Source organism: Uloborus diversus, chromosome 1 (assembly GCF_026930045.1).
Source record: "Uloborus diversus isolate 005 chromosome 1, Udiv.v.3.1, whole genome shotgun sequence".
NCBI lineage: Eukaryota > Metazoa > Arthropoda > Arachnida > Araneae > Uloboridae > Uloborus > Uloborus diversus.
This window is the reverse complement of record NC_072731.1, coordinates 158,752,607-158,774,056: the sequence shown is the minus strand read 5'-3', so window position 1 is coordinate 158,774,056 and position 21,450 is coordinate 158,752,607. Positions and strand designations below refer to the sequence as shown.

The following is a 21,450-nucleotide window of genomic DNA, read 5'->3' as shown; positions in this document are numbered from 1 at the left end:
ATAAACCCGACATTCCGCTTAGGCCTATTGTTTCAAACATTGGTACTGCTTCATATAAACTTGCTAAGTATTTTGTTTCTATCTTCTCTTCTCTTTTGGTTAGCAACTCTTTTACTGTCAGAAATTCTGTTCATTTTGTTCAGAAGTTACGTTATTTTAAGCCTCATGGTTTAACGATGGCTTCTTTTGACGTGAAATCACTTTTCACTAATGTACCGGTTATTGGGGCATTGGATTGTCTTAAATTGAGACTCCAAGAGCATCATTTTTCTAGTTTTGAGATTGAGGAACTCGTTTCACTTACTCGTGTTTGTCTTGAACAGAATACTTTTGTGTTCAATGGTACTTACTTTCGAATGTCTGAAGGTTGGTTATTCTCCTAGCATCATTGATTCAATTTATAATAAGTTAATTAAGCCCTCTCATTCTGAAAAGGTTTCTGCTTCTAGTGCTTCGTATACTATTGTTTTGCCTTATTATCCAAAAGTTAGTCATCAAGTTGCAAAGATTTTGAAGAAATTTGGTTTCGATACAGCTTTTTCTCCAGTTAATAAGATAAAATTTACAAACTTAAAGGACCCCATTGATTGCCATAGCAACTGGGACATTTATAGCATCTCCTGCAAGTGTGGACTTGGCTACGTTGGACAGACTAAACGTGCTCTCAAGCACCGTCTGAAAGAGCACGAAAACTATGTTAAGCATAAAGAACTTGCTCGTTCTTCCATCGCTCAGCATTGCTGGACTTCTGGTCACTGTTTTGATTTTTCATCTGCAAAGATTATTTGTAAATGTTCTTCGGTTTATGACCTCGATTTCTGGGAAGCTTACCATATTTGGAAAAATTCTCATTCTCTTGTCAATGATTTTTCCAGCACTCCATTTTTTCATGATATTTGGAAGCAATTTCTATAATTGCCTTTCCTGTTTCTTTGGTGTCTCGCACTCTTTTTGTCTCCTGGCTTCTGATTGGTTGTCTCTTGCCTTGCTTTGAGCCCTGAGCGTACATGCTGTTCGCTGATTGGTTGTTTGTTGTCATGTTCCTGTATTCTTATTGGTTGGCTCTCTTTGGTATAAATACCGGTGTCCACCTGGTTTTTTGTCAGTTCTCTCGCAACTTCTGGTTGTGTTGGTGAGCTTTTTGCACTGATGAAGAGGCTCCATTGTAGCCTTGAAATAGCTATATGCTGCATTTTCTCGAATATTTGTGCTTTATTTACGTTGTTTTTTCACCTTAATCAATTTTGTTTGTGTCAAAAATTTTACAAAAAAACTATTTTTAAAATTAAAAATAAATAAATAAAAGGTATGATTAATCAAGTTGGAAATAAAACAAATTTATATACCAATCAAGTATAGTTTTAATCCGCCAAACATAAATAATTTTAATACAACAAATGTGCAGGAACACTGCAGACATGTGTTTCTGCCCCCCCCCCCCCTCCGTTACAAGGAATGTCTTTTTCAGTGCATAACATGTGAGCTAAAGAATGTAAAGACATTCGACAAAAAAATCTGACTTTTGTCGGATGCCTTTAAATCCACGAGCTCCCATGTTGTGCATTAAAAAAGGAATTCCTTGTAATGCCAAAAAACGTGTCTGCAGTGTTCCTGCACTGTGCTTTTAACCAGGGCTGTGGAGTCGGAGTCGAAGAGTCGGAGTCGGACTGATTTTGAGATAAAGGAGTCGGAGTCGGAGTTGTTAGAAAACATGCCGACTCCGACTCCGGGCTTCTTTTTTTCTTTCCCTTTTGCTGACTCTCCTTGCATTTTTTAAAAACTGACTTCCAATTGGTTCGATTACATGTATGAAAAGATACTAATGAGAAAATAACTGCCATTATGGCAATCAGCTAGCTTGAGTGCTTACAGAACTTTCTGTAGCCGTCCCCTAGTTTGCTTGCTTTTTAACTTAACTAATAGCAACTGTCAGCAAACGGTTTTGTTGCCTAACATTTTCAAGTAATCACTTACAAATAAAAATAGAAATATAGTGTTTTGTTCGATCTCAGTTGTAAAATAGTAAAAGAAACGTAACAAATTAGTAAGTTGAGGCCCGTAGCTAATGTTGAAACGTTTAAGGGTGAACGGCAAATTCAAAAAAGTTCTGGCGCGAAAGCACGAATCCAAAAGATCCGACGAAATAATCTAATGGTTTTTTCTTTATTAAGACTATTTATAAGCTTGGTTCTCACTAAAAAGTATGGAACAAAATAAGTGTAAATGATTTCTTGATTACAACACTCAATAATTGCAGTTAATCTTAAAATCTTCATATTAAGGTTAACTCTAAAGCAGCAAATAAAATTTAAATTAAAAATTTTGCGAATGAGAAACATAGGTAAGCAAAAGCTATTCGTACAAATTTGTATACCGCCGCATTTTGTGTAAAATTAGCTCCTGATGTATATGCGCCCTATTTTCGTTGCAATTTTATTGATGAAATATAATTTAAAATATATTCGCGAAAATTTTCAGAATTAAAGTATTTATATTTTTTTATAAACTCTGAAATTAACTTTGGTTACCATCTACCAGATGGGTGTCACCCGGGGCAAACCACCCCCTCTCAAGAACTTGGATTTAGAAAAAAAGGTTTTTGTTTTCCTTTCAAAAATTAAAAGCACACGATTTGATCAATGTCTATTTGTTAAACATTAAAGGGGAGCAAATTACAGATAATCCTTTTCAAATTTTTTAAAAGGGATTTTTAAGTCATCTCACTTTTTAACTCGTAACTATTGGAAAATTTGATTTTTAAATTGAATTTCTGACGTTGTATGCGTCTTGGGTTTATAATAAAAAACAAAATGCGAAATTTTCATAAAAAGGAATTAATACTTCAATCTCTGTTTAGAGGTTTTCTCCCTTCCCCTGAAGGGAGAGAGGGAGTTGAAAAAATGCAATTAAAACAAAATCCGGAGTCGGAGTCGGAGTCGGGCGTTTCAAAATCCAGGAGTCGGAGTCGGGGTCGGAGTCGGCCATTTTCCTTCCGACTCCGCAGCCCTGCTTTTAACGTTGTTTTATTTCCTTTTATTTTTTAAGCAAAGGTATTTTCATAATTTTTTATAACTAATTTTTGTTTGTAACAAAAATCCATTTTTAATATAAAAATTCCATATTTTCTATACTTTTTTTTGCATAATTTTACATAAATAAGTTTTATCAACTTTGGGGACATTAAAGTGAAGATTTATTCAATTGAAGAGCCATTCCATTTCAGATCAGACAGGGTCTGTCACATGACCATCACCGATTTTTTTGAAAAAAATACAGTAGTTACAACTAAGGGACATATGAAATATCCTAAAAGGATTTTGCAAGAAAAATTTTTTTTCTTCAGTTACAGCCTATTAAAATTCTGCACAAAATCCGCCATTTTGGTAAAAACCGGCAAAACACTCCATTTCAAATGGACATTATTTCAAAAGCATTTAACCTATTTGAATAATTCTTCTTTCTAAAAATAAATAAAGACCCATATATCCTCTAGACATCGTTTTTGAAAGTTTAGTTAGGTTTTTTGATAAAGAAAAAAAATCATTTTTGTCGCGAAAAAACTGCATTTTTACCGATTTTATGATTTTTTTTCTCCATGAAAAAAAGTTTTTTTTACTAAACGGAGATGGCAGTCAAAAGCCCTTATATGATAGTTTCATAACATATTTTATTACAATCCTTGGATGCATACAGCCTCGGAAATAAAATTTAAAATTTTGAAAATTTTCAAAAATTAGCGATTTTTGAAGTGATTTTACTCAAAAAACCCATTTTTTAAAAATCTAAAAATTGGCTCATTTGAACCCCATATATTGCTTAACAAGTGGGTAGACACCGCATCCCGTATTTTTTCCCATAAAATGTTTTATGATTTTTTGAAAGTAACCTTATCACCCATGGCATGCATGTAAAATAAAAATTTCTAATAATTTCAGTAACTGAAATTCTGGTGATATTAATGCCTAATAACTACAATAAAGGTGCCCTTTATCAGGAACAACTAAATACTTTTGAAATAATGTCCATTTGAAATGGAGTGTTTTGCCGGTTTTTTCCAAAATGGCGGATTTTATGCAGAATTTTAATAGGCTGTAACTGAAGAAAAAAAAATTTTCTTGCAAAATCCTTTTGGGATATTTCATATGTCCCTTAGTTGTAACTACTGTATTTTTTTCAAAAAAATCGGTGATGGTCATATGACACTTTTCATACCTGCCTGCCTGATTTGAAATGGAATGACTCTGAAGCATTACAAACTTCATTATGCTCAAAATTTAAAATTTAACTTATCAATTTTAATTGTAAATGATTGCAAAATATAATGCTTGCTCTTTTTTCTAAAAATATATTTTAGTATCTGCCTTGGACAATATTCATTTTTTTGCAACTACTCGGTATTGGCCGAGTATCTGATCAGAATTTGGCCGAGTACCGAGTACTCGGCAAATTAGCCGAGTAGGCCAAGTACCGAGTAGTTACCGAGTACTCGCTACGTCCCTAATTAATATTATCCGATTATCTAGGGAAATTATTTGATTGAGCAGGGATCTTTAACATCGCGTCTATTAGGAAATATTTGGTTCCAGGAGGTTTTATTCTTATAAGTGGGGTATTCGTATATCCGTTAGCTGATTAAGCGGGGCTGACAGTACTGAAGTAAAGAAAATTAGGCTTTGGCATTTTTTCAAAGGAATCTATGAATATGCAAAAAAATCTATTGTTTTTTGTTAAAAATACTTTTAATTGATTATTCAAAAATTGCATCATGCAGAAAATATGATAATATTAATTATTAACAACAACTATTAACTTACAAAAAATACTGTGTTTAGTTATGAATCCCAAGTTTTCATTTTTTCAAAATGAGTTTCCCTTTGATGAGTGAGATTTTACAGTTGTACGTTCCCTCTCATTTAAGCATAATACACATTTGAAGGTGAAAATAAAAATCAAAAAAATGAAATCTTCAAAGATTAGAACTTTCCTTCTTTGGTTGCTTATGCAATTCCTCTTTTGGCAAATGTCAAGGAACTAGACAGATCATTTTGCTACAGCAATATTTGTTACATCAATAATATATTTGTTTTCAAAAACCAAAAGCAAAACTTTTATCACTAAATCTAAAAACAAAAAGAAGCTTTGAAGTGTTAGCAAAAAAATCTTGATGAGTTATAAAAATTCACAATAAAAAAAGGATAGTTGGTTCTCTGTATAATGATGATTTAGTTAGTGAAATCTCTATTTAAAGATGATTTAATTTGATCACAAGATGGAAAATCCCTACAAAAGGATGACAGTGTTCCTGTTTATACTCTATGCCTTCTCACGATTATAGGAAGATAAAAGTAACTATAATGCTTTTCAAATATTGCCGAAAATTGAGTAGAAAGGTGGTTGTGGGTCAACCCGCCTCCCAGAGGGGGGAGGGGGGTCCAGAGCCCCCAGTTTTAACACAATTGCCAATCCTAATATGGTACTTCATTCACAGGAAAAGGCTGTTACAATCCCCACACAAAACATTTTCAAAAATTGGGAGATTCATGTCTTGGGGCTTTGAGGAAGCCTATTTTCAAAGCAGAAAGGAGTGAAGTTATTGATGTAAAGTCACTCTTTGCTGGATTGATTGAAAAGTGGTCACAAAGCAAGAAATAAAAAAAATAATAAGAATACATTCAATTTTTAAAATACTTTAAATTAACAGAAACTCGAAAGTCAGAAAATACAATACAATGCAATACAAATGTGAAGACCAGCAACAGGCCCTTGGCCCAGCTAGGCTGGTCCGAGTCAATTTATCAGTCCCCAATGAAGATCAATGGCCCTCTTAAAGCTATCCACCCCCTTGCTCATTACCACCATTTCCGGTAAGCTGTTGCAAGTGCCCACAACCCTACTAAAGGAGTAGTTTTTCCTTATTTCCAGGTTAGCCTGAGATTTGAATAGCTTAAAACAATGACTCCTCGTCCTGCTTTCGGTGCAAAAATTTAATCCATTAACATCATTCATTTTGTTAAATTTAAATAACTAAACCGTGTCCCCTCTGATCCTTCTTTGCTCTAAGCTAGGCTTGCCAGACATCCCGGTTTGACCGGGACAGTCCCGGTTTTTAGGGAAAATCCCGGTGTCCCGGTCGGTTTACTTCAGGTTCTGTGAAGGATTATTTTGGATAATTACTTTGTCATTTGAAACATAGACTTATAAAATTAATACTGAATCAGCGTGTAAGGATTTTTACAACAACATTAAAACCAAAAAAGACTTTTCAAAAAAAGTCCTTGCTTATGAAAAATACAAGTAAATATTGTTCAAGTTTCATTCCTCACTCAAAGTATTTCGTCTTACTAAAGTAACCAATTAATATTAATATGTAAAAAATAAAATGTTTAAATTTCTCTGCTTGTGTCATTTGGTATTACCCCTGGTTTAGGCTTATAATTAGTATTTATTCATAGCATTGAGAATGAATTAAACTCTAAAATACACTAAGAACCAGCCAGGGCTGTGTTCCCTTAAGGGGTGTTTGTGATCCGAAATTTCCAAATATTTTCGACTGACAACACATTTTAAAGCTAAAAAATTGTTTTTAAAAAAAAGGAAACTTTTTAAATATTTCTTTTCAATAATTTCTGTTTTCATGTTGCAATATTTTTTACGGGAGGGGGGGGGGGGGAGTCGAGTTCTTCAAAGTTTTTGAAAATTTCACTCTGTCTTTAGAAAAGTCTATTAAGTCTGGTATCATAATCTAAATCTGAAAGTCCCCTTACTAGTCTAGTTACCCTTATTTGAACCCTTTCCAATACACAAATATCTCTCCTCAGATAATGCGACCAAAACTGCACAGCATACTCCAAACGGGGTCTTACTAAACTCCTATATAAAGGCAGAATAACCTTCTTAGATTTGTTTGAAATAGATCTATTGATAAACTCAAGCATTCTGCTCGCTTTGTTACTTGCAATGCTGCACTGTTGACTAAATTTGAAGTCCTGATTTATTAAGATACCCAGATCAATAACATTTTCTGCCTGACTAATGACTGAACCCTGTAAACTATAACTTGTGCGCTTATTTCCGTGACCTAAGTGTAGCACTTGACATTTCCCTACATTAACTGCCATACCCCACTCATCCGCCCACTTAGTAATATAATCTAAATCCTCTTGAAGCTGTTTTACCTGTTCTTCATTTTCTACAAACCCCATAACTTTTGCATCATCAGCAAAACAATTCATGCTTCCAGAAATATTCTCATTGATGTCATTCATAAAAATAATAAACAAGAGAGGCCCTAAAACTTAACCCTGACTAACCCACTTAAAACATCACTCTATTTAAAATTTCTCCTAACAGCTACTCTGTTTCCTTCCAGTCAGCCAATTTCTAACCCAAAGTAAAGTTTTTCCTTCCTATTCCTATATCAGCTGATTTGCAGATATAGGAATAGAGCAACATGCGGTACCTTATCAAAAGCTTTTTGAAAATCAATATAAACAACATCCACACACTTTTTTTTATCTAAAGCCAAAATAACCTTATCATAGAAATGCAATAAATTAGTAGCACACGATTTACCTTTCCTGAACCCATACTGCAAACTAGTCAACAGACTATTAGTCTCTAAAAAATTCATAATATTAATTTTGATTAAATTTTCGAAAATCTTACAAACCACTGAAGTCAGACTTATTGGTTTATAATTCCCAGCATTACCTTTAGACCCTTTTTTGAAGAGTGGCGTTATTTTAGCCAGTTTCCAGTCCTCTGGCACTGTCCCTGAGTTATAAGAAACATTGAAAATATTTAAAATAACATCCACTATTTCGTCTGCACATTCAAATTCAACTAAAATTTTTGGATCAATATTATCTGGTCCCGGAAATATTGATGATGCAAGGTAAAATCAATAAATAAATGCTATGATGTGGAATTTCAGTTTTATATTTGTAATACATCAGTTGCATACACTTTTTAAATTCACATCAATACTTACACAGCAGCTGCTTCACACAAACTTTCTCCCAAAGCTCTTCGCAAAGTGTTATCACGATCGAATACTCCCCATGTTGCTTGAAGTGCAGAATCTAGAAGACAGTCACCAGCACTTCGATTCCAAAGAGCATAAAGCCTAGAGCCCAATCTTTCTGTGAGTTCAAGGCTCCAGTTTATAATAGGTGACTCTTCTTCTAATTCTAAGAAAAACATGTTCAAAAGAGAACCTTCAGACTATACTTTTTTGATCAAAAGCTTTATTTCAAATTATGCACTTTCAAAATTGAAAAATTTGCAAGAACATTACTCAGAATACAAACACAAAAAAGACAGTTCAAAAATTCAACAAAAATTAAAGTTACATAAACACATAAAATCAGTCCTTTAAATCATATTGCCACTTGATACAATGATACATCCCTTTACAGCAGAGCAGGTATGGATCTGTAAATTTTGGGTCCCCCTGCAGCAAAATCTGAAGGGCCCTTCCCCAGAGGCCTGCAGTGTATATTTGCAATGTTAATAATTCCCCCCCTTCAGGACATTATACTGTACATTAATATCTCAGAGGCAGGTGAAATTACTGCCTCCTGATCCCCTAAATGACTGGTAAAGTCAAATGACAACATTCTCGTTTGACTTTACCAATGAAGTCAAATAGCTTTTTATTTTTTTTCAGGTGAGGAAACTAAAACTTTCTCAGGACAGTAAAACCCTATTTTCACCGACGCCATTTATCACAGGTGAGAAAAACTTACCCAGCAGGTTGGTCCAAAATTTTGAAGGTGAAAATTTTTTTGAGCCTTACTGTCCTATTTGGTTCCAATACATAAGAAAATAAGTGGTACAAAATTTTTAGTGGTACTTGTTCAATTAACATTTGAATAATATTTAAAATCAGTTCAAGAAATTCTCAATAATCATCTCTTGCGTCATACAGCAATTTTTTAAGTGCAATTTTTTCTATAGTGCTTTACATCGGCCACTTTTCCTTATTATATAGTTTTGTAATGCATTTATCCTTATGAATAAACTCCTAGCAGGCCTTAAATCTGTTACAGAGAAGTTATTTTGGTGCAGAAATATAGAAACTGCATTTATTAAAAATGGCATCAATAATCAATTCTATACTGTGGTGCTGACATTCCAGAATCAATTATTTCTCAATTTTTTTTTTTGCTAGTAAAGCAGGTGCTATTGCTTTTGCCAATAGGGTAAACCTATACAGGTTTGACGGATGGGTGCGCTCGACCATTTTTAATTTTTTGAAACTCATATCCCTAAAAGCTGGATATGAAAGATGTTTAAAACCACTTTTATTTTTTCTCTAAACTGGACCTTTGATTTTTTAGAGGCGTGTGTGTGTGGGTAGTGAAGTGTTTTTGGTAGTCAAAAATGGGACTTTTAGACCTTTCCATTTTGGCCCAAATCTAATTGAATTACATTTATGGCAGTTAATTTTAAGCTTTGCATAAGATGCTCTTACATGCTGAGTTACGTAGCTGTAACTTATTTATTAAAATAATGGTAACAGGTTAAAGTTCAAGGTCAAATGTAAAAATTTTACTCATTTCAAAGGAGGATAACTCGCATAGGGGACGGAAACACAAAATGAAATATGGCAAAAACTAATCACTGGAACCACGCTAATAAGAATATGTAACTGTTGCTGTGTGTTTGTTTACCCTTTATAGGTTACAACCCCTCAAAAATCGGAAAAATGACAAAAATGACATTTTTAGATCCCTGTAAACCAAAAAGGGATGGAATTAAAATGATTTTTTTTTGCCAATTGAATATTCCATTCAAGTACTATGCATGTTATATATATTGTTTTGTGTATTTAGTTCGTAAAAAGGATACAGGTCTTTGAAATTGAGTAATTTTGTTAGTTAATTTACACATTAAAACAGAAATTAAAAATATGAAAATTTCATTGCACCTTCCTAAATTATGTAGATTGTGCTCTATATAATATATTATACTGAGAAAACACATTGTAAGTATAAAAATAATTATTTTAATTTTATAATCAAGAAATATTTGGACATGAATGAGTAGTTCATACTTGATTGACAGTTTAAGTAGTTAATTTATAGACTGCTGATAATCTACACACAAATTTTCAATACATACAAACATATGCTCCATACATTAACTTCTGTAACTTGTCTTAAACATATACAAAAACATTATGTATGCAAAATTTAAATTTAAAAAAAGTGTATTATTTATTTCTTGTTTGAGTGAAGTTTTGAGAAAATGAACGCAGTTAGTAGTCCTACAGCTGTAATGGTGACTGAAATACATATATGGCATTTTGGTACCAAGGCACATTCACAGTTTGATAATTTGAAACTGTACCAGGACTAAGACAATGACAGGGTTTCTAAATTTAGTGATCAACACAAGCTATGTAATAACCTTTTGGACAACAATGAGCATTTTCTTTTGATAGTCTTTTTAATAACACACTATTCTTCATACCTATTGCTAGTGAACAATAATTTTACTGTGATAATATTTGAATGGGATGGCATAAAGCAGTGATTAGACGTTGTATTGGGAATTTTATTTGCAGAGTCAAACCTTTCTTGCAGCATTTTTTCAGCTAGTTTAATGTACTGCATGCTCACAAGGTTACATACAATGTTTGGTAGCAAAAATGCAGAAAGTATACATTTCTGTAGGAATTAAAATGTGACCTCTAGTAGTTCTTTGCAAGCTAGTCTTCATATCAATTTGTTTTACGGTTCCTCTTGATTCCGTTACCCTTGTCCATTACCATGTGATACTGCATAGAAATGCCATTTTTGTAGTGTATTTGAGTAAAGTATTTCAGTACACACACAATTGCTGTATGACTCAAGAGATGATTATTGAGAATTTCTTGAACTGATTTTAATAGTTCTACATAAAACCCCTTCCCTAGAATCAGAATTACTGTACCTAGAGCTATAATTAATAATGAATGTTAAAAATCTTGTACTGTTTTGAAATACAAGTATTTAACCACTAGTTTGCCATCACTTCAGTAGAAGATATTGGATTTTGAAAGATTGGTTCTATACTTCAGAATGCACTATTTTATGATTTTAATTCAATGAAATATACATTTCATAATTGTAACATAAAAATATTGATGGAGAAATAAATAAAATTGCATGGCTCTTTTTGACAATTGATACCCTTGAATATAAGACAATTGGTAAAGCTGTTCAAGAAGTCAGTGAAAAAATATTGCAGCAAAGTACCTGAGATTATGCTCAAAAATCTCATGAAATTTGAGGACTTCCTAATTTATGATAAGCTTCATTAACTGAAAAAAAAAAGGAATTTACCTGCTACATTTTATCATGCAAAACTTGGGAGATCAAACAAATCTGTGAGTTTTGGGAGAATTATCTTCACAAAGCACTAAAATTTATTCGAAGAAGCAAGTTATTAATAATCTTGCGGAAGAGAATGAATATATTGTCACCTCAGAGCAACAGTAAGATATTGTAACGGATTCGGTGCGACTTCCACTTTCTTGAAATGAAGACACAGTTCTTGATAAAAACACAGGAAATTTATTTACACTATGTACAGGAAAGATCTTCAACAACTGCTAAATTATTCATCAGCAATTAAGCAATTATCACACAACACCGTAAACTCAACGTTTACACACGTATTTACTTCCAAATACGAAAACAACACAGCGAAATGCCTCGCTATAAACAGAGCAAAATGCTCTTCGTTCGAAATCTGAATCGAAACTCACTGTTTATCCATCGCTAACGGCTTAAATACACCGAAAAGAATTTTCCACAACATTCTTACCTCTTCGCGAAATGCGTAGACCGTTATCCATGAAAAGGAAGAAAATGGGGGTTGTATACTTTAGCCGAATGAAAAAAGGGGTTGTATATTCATTACGGGAAACTATTTACAGGTTACGTTCCTACAATAATTACTATTTACAGAATTTGTAACATTGCCCCCTTCCTAAGGACTGCACGTCCCGGGCAGTACAATCCCCAGAAAGGGTGCCAAACTTCTATCACAAGTTTACAAATATACACATTAATTAATAACTAACAGATACAGAAAACACAATAATAACAAGAAATATTACTAAACATTAAAAGCAAAAATTATCTACAACTTTTATGTTATCAACCATGGTTGTTTACGTAATACTCATGAACTATGGCCATAGTATGGGGCTAACCGATCATAATGTACAACCCTAGGTTTTGCATTAGGTGATTTCTGGATCCTCACTACGACGTCATTTAGTCGGTTAAGGACTTTGTAGGGTCCATCCCAATGCGACTGCAATTTGGGTGAAAGACCTTTCCGTCGGATGGGATTCCATAACCAAACCTTGTCGCCTTCGTTGAATTCATGTCCAGTACACCTTGTGTCGTATCGGGTCTTCATCTTCTCCGCCGCGATGTTGATTCGCTCTCGTGCGAAGTTATGAACATCTTCCAACCGGGCCTGGAGATCCTGGATGTACTCCTCAGGCAATGCAGGCGCATCCGGAGGTCGACCGAAGACGAGATCAAAAGGTAGCCGAAGCTCTCGTCCGAAGAGCATCTGAGATGGGGCATATCCGGTAGTCTCGTGGACAGCACTGCGGTAGGCCAGCAGGAACAAAGGTAGCTTCTTGTCCCAATCCTGTTGATTTCTGGATACCATAAGCGAGAGATTATTTAGGATTGTGCGGTTAAATCTCTCCACCATGCCGTCCGATTGTGGGTGTAGTGGTGTTGTCCTAGTTTTCTCAATTCCGAGAATTTGACATAGGCCCTTAAAAACAGCAGAGATGAAATTCCTCCCTTGGTCGGAATGAATCTGCAAAGGTGTTCCATATCTCGAGATCCAATGTTGGACTAGAGTCTCTGCTACGGTAGTAGCCTCTTGATCTGGAATGGGATATGCTTCCGGCCATTTGGTGAAGTAGTCGATGGAAACAAGAATGTATTTGTTCCCATCAGCAGTTCTTGGTAGAGGACCCAGGATGTCGATCCCAATTCGTTCGAAAGGAGCTCCAACGTTGTACAGATGTAGCTTCCCTCTGCTTCTCTTCTTCGGTCCTTTACGAGCAGCACAGGCGTCACAAGAATGGCACCACTTCTCCACATCATCCTTCGCCTTGCTCCAGAAGAAGCGCTCCCGAACTTTATTAAGGGTTTTCAAGACACCAAAATGTCCTCCAGTCGCACTACTATGTATTTCTTTCAGAACATCTGAAATCCTTGATCGGGGAAGTAGTAACTGCCACCTAGACGTTTTGCCGTCATCAGATTCCCATTTTCGGTACACTACGCCGTTCCGTAAATGGAGTGAATTCCATAAAGCCCAGAATCTTTTTGTTGCAGGACTAAAGATGGAAACGTCCTGCCAGCTAGGTCGCCGACTGTCACTTTCCATGAACTCCAAAATTGGTTTTATGTCGGGGTCTTCAAGTTGATCTTTTCGAACTTGGTCGTCACTCCATGGATCAGGTTCTGATGATACTGGAGTCACTGTCACCTGATAGGCGGTAGGGCTAGTCGTTCCATACTGTTTCTCGATTCGGGAACAATAGTGGCAGTTCTCAGGACAGGGTCTTCTTGATAAAGCGTCAGCATTACCGTGAGATAACCCTTTTCGATGCTTGATCTCCATGTCATATTCCTGGAGCCGCTGTATCCATCTGGCTATCTGGCCTTCTGGATTCTTGAAGTTCAAAAGCCAAGTTAACGAGGCATGATCTGTCCGAAGCAGAAATTTTCGGCCGTAGAGGTAATGATGGAAGTGTTCTACAGCTTTCACTATGGCCAGTAACTCCTTTCTGGTGACGCAATAATTTCGCTCCAACTTTGATAAGCATTTGCTCCAGTAAGCGATGACATGTTCGTTTCCGTCAATTTCTTGGGATAAAACAGCTCCGATGCCCTCGTTGCTCGCATCAGTGTCCAGGATGAAGGGTTTTTCAGGCTGAGGATAGGCGAGGATAGGCGTTGATGTTAAAGCCTCCTTCAGTCGTAGAAATGCATCTTCGCATTCTTTGGACCATTCAAACTTTTGCTTGCTCTCCGTCAGCTTATGCAAAGGCCGTGTAATGTTGGAAAAACCCTTCACAAACTTCCTATAGTACGTGCAGAGCCCCAGGAAACTTCGCAGCTGATGGATGTTTTCGGGACGACTCCAACTCTTGACCGCAGATACCTTCTCTGGATCGGTTTGCACACCCTCAGAAGAGATGATGTGACCAAGATAGTTCACTTCCCGGCGGAACAAATTACATTTGGACGGACTTAACTTCAGATTGGCTTCCTTAAGCTTTTGCAGCACCTTCCTAAGATTTGCCAGATGTTCTTCGAAGCTGCGTCCCACGATAATGATATCGTCTAAATAGACCAGACAGGATTCGTAGGAAAGTCCTCTTAATACTGTCTCCATAAGACGCTCGAACGTAGCTGGTGCATTGCAGAGGCCGAAGGGCATCACTTTAAACTGCCATAAGCCTTGTCCAGTTGTAAACGCTGTCTTCTCTCGGTCATCAGGGTGTATTTCAACCTGCCAGTAGCCGCTCTTCAAGTCCAGGGTCGAAAACCACTTGTGTCCGGAAAGAGTGTCCAAGGTGTCGTCTATCCGTGGAAGAGGGTAACTGTCTTTCTTGGTGATTTCATTCAGTCGTCGGTAATCAACACAAAATCTGGTGGAGCCATCTTTCTTTCGGACCAAGACGATGGGAGAGGCCCAAGGACTGGATGACGGTTCGATTACATCATTCTCCTTCATCTCTTTCAGGAGGGTCTCAACCTCTTCCTTCTTGGCGAACGGTAGTCGTCTTGGATGCTGTTTAATAGGGAGGTGTTCTCCAGTGTAAATCCTATGCTGCGTTAAATTCGTACGGCCAACATCCTCCGATGTAGATGAAAACAGATGCTTGAAGTCGTCCACCAATTGTTCCGCAGCAGTTCTTTGATCTTTCGATAATGGCGCACTCCCAATTAACTTCGACGTCAAGGACTCAGAAGACACAGTCTCGGGGGAATTGATTCTTCTAATGATGCAGTTTACTGGAGTACAAGTTGCTAACACTTCACCTTTCCGGATATTCCTTGGCCTTTCACTCACGTTGGCGACTCTCACGGGAATTACATCCTTAGAAAGGTCCACAAGCGTAGATGCTACCAGCACTCCTTTTAGGCTATTGCTTAGGTTAGGGTATTCAATGAGTCCAAATCGAAAACTATTGGCTTCTTCAATGGAGCCGGGTATTAATGATTCTGACCTTGAGGGAATCGATAAATCTGTTCGGGCTATTATTTGATGAGCGGATTTTACATCACTTTCTGCGGGGAAAACGGCTATGTCTTCTCTCATCGAGTGCAGCTCATTAGTCTTGAAGTCGAGAGTGAAGTCATATTTCTTCAAAAAGTCCAATCCGAGAATGAAGGGGTCCGTGATATTAGCAACGAATGCCGTATGATGGTAGGTGGCATTCCCAAACACTATTTCCAAGTCCACTTTACCGTCAATCTCAATTTTGTCACCTGTCACAGTCTGGAGACTTACGCGTGGCGAGGTCCACAGCAGTTTCAATCCAAATTCACGAGCCACATCTGTCCTAATGATTGTCACATTGGCTCCAGTGTCAACAATCAGTCTGCAGGGGTTCCCATTTACATGTGCGTAAATGAAAAGTCCATCACTGCCACTACTAGAAGAGGAAATCTGCAGAGCTTTAGTGGTGGTGATTTCCTTCCCTCGCGTAGCTTGGCGAGCCGGACAACTCCTTCGCAGGTGTCCTTCACTACCGCATTTCCAGCACTTCTGCTCTTGTTTCTTTTGGGCTGTTATGCTGCTCAAATGTCTTGTCAAGTCACCGAGTTGTCTCTCAAGTTCAGCGAGGTGGGACGACCTGGAATCAGATTCATCAGCTTCCTGAGTCCGGATTCGATGGCGATCCACACGGGTTGCTTCTTGGGCGGCCTCGTATCTCATCGCATACACAACGGCAGAATTCAGGTCTTTGACATCCGCCATCCGTAGAGCTTTCTGGATTTCCGGATCTCGAACCCCGTCGATGTAGTAGTTGAGTGCCAGGTTGTCTCGAACATCCGCAGGGCAGTCGTAAAAAGCAAGATGAGACAGTCTCTCGATGTCCGCCGCAAGCTCTTGCAGGGTTTCCCCGGTGTTCTGGAAACGGGACTTCAACTGGAGTCGGCTGAAATCTTTCTGGCACTTCTCACCGAAGCGAAGCTCCAACGCAGATGTGAGGGCGGCGAAATTCAGGCGCTGGCCGTCCGGAAGGGTCTGAAGAATGTCCGCTGCGTCACCTCTCAGGGATGCTGCAAGATGGCAGGCCTTGGTAGCAGAGTCCCATCCGTTCGCTTCCGCCACTATCATGAACTGAGTTTTGTAAACCTGCCACGAAGTTTTCCCATCAAAGGTGGCAAGTTTAATGGACGGTCGAGCAACCGATGTGGGAGCGCCAAACTGTACAGAGCTGCTTTCCGCGGTCGCCAATCTCCTTTCCACGTCCTTAAAGATCTCTTCTTTTAGTAGATGAAATCTTCTATCTTCATCTTCAAATTTATTTTCTACAGCATTGAATCGGCTTTCAACGGTATTAAATTTTTCTTCAATAGCATCAACTCGATGCTCTATGTCATTAAATTTATTTTCCATCACAGTCTTTACCGAAATAAGGTCGTTTTTAATTTCTTCTTGGTTAGACGTTAAGTCCTTTTTCAGCACCGTTAAATCGCTTTTTAACTGGTCTTGATTTGCCAACATACTTGCAGTCAGATCATTTTTTAATTGTTCTTGATTAGCCGCCATATCATTTTTTAATTTTTCTTGATTAGCCGCCATATCACTCTTCACAGAGGTGATTGCGTCAAGAAGTTGTTTTAATTGTTCATCCATTGCGTGAGTAATCACCATAAAAATAAAGTCCTAATTCAAAAAAAGTCTTTATGAAAAAATGTCCAAAGTCACTTACTCCAAGAAAGTCCAGAAGAAGCCCCACGTTGGGCGCCAAATTGTAACGGATTCGGTGCGACTTCCACTTTCTTGAAATGAAGACACAGTTCTTGATAAAAACACAGGAAATTTATTTACACTATGTACAGGAAAGATCTTCAACAACTGCTAAATTATTCATCAGCAATTAAGCAATTATCACACAACACCGTAAACTCAACGTTTACACACGTATTTACTTCCAAATACGAAAACAACACAGCGAAATGCCTCGCTATAAACAGAGCAAAATGCTCTTCGTTCGAAATCTGAATCGAAACTCACTGTTTATCCATCGCTAACGGCTTAAATACACCGAAAAGAATTTTCCACAACATTCTTACCTCTTCGCGAAATGCGTAGACCGTTATCCATGAAAAGGAAGAAAATGGGGGTTGTATACTTTAGCCGAATGAAAAAAGGGGTTGTATATTCATTACGGGAAACTATTTACAGGTTACGTTCCTACAATAATTACTATTTACAGAATTTGTAACAATATCTAATCCCAGAAATAACACCAAGATATCTTACTGTTGCTCTGAGGTGATGATATATTATAAAGGATTTTAATGAAAAAATAATAACCATTGAGATCATTTTCAATTCTTATTGCAGGTTGTTGAAAAACAATGCTGCGCTAATAATGATAGCAAAATATAGTTTGGTAGCTATAACAACATCCATAGTCATTTAAACATAATTGTTGTATTGTTGCATAATTTTCAACGTACAAAATGCTGAAGATTTAAATGAAATATTTATGTAGTTGTATTGCTTTTTTCAGCTTTTATCTTTTCTTTTGCATTCATTGCATGAAATCAATTATTAACCGAACTTTGATGATGTTGAGCTACCTCTAAAAATTGAAATTATGAGCTGAAACTTCACAATAATTATTTTTTACATAAGTGGAACCAAATGGGAAGATAAGACCAGTAAAAATCAGAAATTTTTTTAAAAGGGCCATTTTTGGACCACCCTATTACCCAGTCCTTTGAGGCAAAATAGTTGTGCGATAAATGAGACAAATATATTCAATCAAACAGAGTTCTCCAATCACAAGCAGTTAAGTATTAAAGTGAAACATTAACAGGCTATATCACACTAAGTTATAACTTCCAAAAAGAAAAGAACAATTCTTCAAATATATTACCTTTTTGAGCATCTCGGTCAAGGAGGTCATCAAATAACCTTTCTTGAACAATAGAGTTAAAATCTTCTATTTCTGTTTAAACAAGGAAATAAAGGATTAACACAGTTAGTCAAAATCAATTTTCAATCAGTCTTAGTAAACTACAAAAGCTTATCAAATCTTGAATGCAATTACATTTTTTGAAAGAAATATAAATGAATAAAATAAATGTGTAATCAGAATCAAAATCTTATGCAACAGACAAATTATTTCTTGGAGATTTTATTCTGTGTAACAAGACTTTGAAAAGTTTGTTATGAAAGAACCTGCAGTCAAAGGTATTTTTTTAGTCTCTTGGATGATCTGGCACCCGGATTTTTTGAACCCCGTGAATAATTATTTGTCATTATCATTCCATAGAACAGATCAATTACCTTAATAGTCTCAGTGAAAACTCAGAGACCGATTATGTGAGAATTTTCAGCTATAACAAAATAGTACTCATAGAAGAGCAAAACTTTTTTGAAGGAAAAAAGTTTTCTTTCTTGAGCAGCTTTCTTGAGGATGACTTATTTTAATTGGAACAGCTAACTGCATAACCATGCACAGCCTAAATGGTAACAAAGAATCAAACATTGCTTTTTTAACTAACTTTTAGACCGATAACCCTTTGATCAACACTCAAGTTTTCTATGATCGACATTTTCCACATGGCAACTGCTCTTTACCATGCACTAATGCACTTCTGGCTGTAAATATTTTTATTTAATAACACTGTCCGGCAAAAAAATACCTTCAAAATGCTTCTGATATAATTCTTGCTGATTCCTATGTAAAATGATCCCCTGAATCCAGATATGACCATTGTTTACTTTCTACACGTCCAATTTTTTGGAAATGTAGCCCCTCATTTTTTTTTCAGTTTTCAACAGCTTCATAGCTTTTATTTTTATTTGGAGGGGAAGGGAGTATTGTATTAGTTATCAACACACTTCTGAGGGGTTAGAGAGAAGCAAAGTTCAAAAGTATAAATATTTGGAGCAAGACTCATGGTGGTCAAAAATAGTCTTTTCTTTTCCAGGGGTTTGTTTTACAATTTTCTGACTTATTTTTTGGCATGAAACCGGAGCATAGAACTCACTCCTATGAGCCCCATGTCAGAAAAAAATTTTAAATCGTAATTTTTTTTTTAAATTTTGGAAGCATCGTATTTTGCATAGTCAGAGTCGCATTGCAGATCTTCAGACAAAAGAAAAAAACATCTGTAACTATGGTTTAACGAACAGAAACACAAAATTGATTTTTAAAAAGATGAAAATTTGAGATACTTTTAAAAAGTATTACTTCTTAAAACATGAACAAAAATTAATTAATTTTTCATAAATGAATTACCAGCTGGCAAGGAGAAAGTCACACAATCAGTAATGAAGTAACACGGGAATTCTCCCCTTCGTTGCTTCAAGGATGCAGCAATCATGTGCCGAATATCAGCCGCTAACGTTCGACTTATATCAGCAGGAACTCTTTTGGCTGCTGTTCTAGTCACACCAGTATGAGACAGCAAAAGTGATAAAAGATCTTCTCTCTGAATAATATAAGTAAAATTTGCCATTAATATTATGCAGTTTACAATTTGTTACAAAACAATAAAGATACAGTGAAGCACCATTTATATGTTTCTCTTTTATCCTTTTTTAAACTTGATTACTGCAGAGTTCAATACATATTGATAAATACTTATTATATGTTTTTTCATTTGTAAGATTTTTCATGAAGTACCTTTATAAACGTATAAACGGTGCTTCATTGTATTTATATTTCTCCTTAAGGCAGTAGCATTCTTTGTTACTCTTCCAAATATTTCATTTCCTTTATGCATGTACTTTTAGCTCATCTATCAACCTATCCATATGATAATAACAATAGTATGGTAATATAATCATCAACAAGTAATGATACTTACCTGAAAGCGTATAGCTAAATGCACCAGAGTGTAACCAGAATCAAATGCAGATGGTCTTTTTAACAGAGCTACTTCATTGGCATTTAGCTGCCTGGCAGGATCCCCACCTACAGATAAGTATTCAATAACAGGTTCAGCATCCCCATCAACAACTCCAATGCATGCATTAAGCCAAGTCCAGTCTACTTCACGGTTATTTCTTCGGACATTACGCAACCTACATTCTTCTAAATAATTATTGGAAGTTCTAGATATATCACTTGCTGATGCTAACGGTGTTGACACCTTAAAAAAGAATTAAAACATTATGAGTTACAATCAAAGAAATGCCTAAAATAAATTATTCACAAGGGATTTATATGTGCAATCTTGTCAAGGCAAAAATGAATATAAATTAAAGCAAATATACCACATATTTGAAAGTTTTGGATGGAGGGAGGAGATTATATATTTAGAATAGAATACCTTATCAAGCACTTAAGAGTACAAAGCATCAGAAGTTAGACCATTGTACTCCAGAGCAGCTCTGAAGGCCTGAGTTAGAGATTCTCATATGACTTCCAACAAATTGGAAGCCTTTTTATCATAAAGTGGCGACAATACGTAAAACTACTCAATAATTTAGTTGTAATAATATGTACCTTATTAACAGAATACTTTTCAGCAATCTGCTACAAAGATTTTTAAAAAAAATGATAATAATAATTTGCAAGTTAAACGGATATTAGATTAATCACATCAAGAAATGCTTCAAAATAAGATTCTAAACACTACACTTGAAAGCAACAAACAGTTAAAACACAAGATAGCATGTACCAAAAAAGAAATAGAAACATTGGCTGGCTTCTAGTAAATTTAATTTGAAGAATGATAAAAAGTGAGTGAAATCAAAAATTCCTTCACTTTTTTTTTTTTTTTTTTTTGTTCTTTCTCACTCTATGGATTCTTTTTTTTTTTTTTTTTTCATATTCAATTGTGTATTCATTACATATTTTTCAGATTATAACCCATGATAAATCTGCTTCACAAAAATTAAATCTTTAAGACAAATGCTAACATAAAATATATGGTGTATCAAATGCTGCCAAAAAAATATACGATAAAATTGTTTGAAGTAAAGTCATCTAAAACTGATTTTTCAATAACATGGATCAGAGAGATTGCTGATGATTTATAATGCTTGGTTTTTATAGAGGAGAAGACACAATTTTCAAAAATTAAACTCACTATTAAATGTAAATAAAATTTTCTTCAAAACAGCAAAAAACATGAAGTTGCTCTTCTATTCAAATAAGTATTGGGGATTAATAAAATGACAAAGACTAGCCTAGCTGAATCCAGAGCCTGTTGC

The 21,450-nt window shown here is 35.8% G+C and overlaps 1 protein-coding gene across 1 annotated transcript in view; it reads right to left on the bottom strand.

Annotated features, from left to right (window-relative positions):
* Window positions 1-21,450, bottom strand: part of LOC129233168 (ubiquitin thioesterase zranb1-B-like) — a 60,733-nt gene that overhangs the window by 21,697 nt on the left and 17,586 nt on the right. Inside the window, exons 6-9 of the mRNA XM_054867240.1 lie at window positions 20,100-20,384; window positions 19,529-19,721; window positions 18,158-18,229; window positions 7,991-8,189 (exon numbers count right to left, since the gene is read on the bottom strand). Coding sequence (XP_054723215.1) covers window positions 7,991-8,189; window positions 18,158-18,229; window positions 19,529-19,721; window positions 20,100-20,384 — 749 coding nt within the window. The remainder of the gene's footprint in view (window positions 1-7,990; window positions 8,190-18,157; window positions 18,230-19,528; window positions 19,722-20,099; window positions 20,385-21,450) is intronic.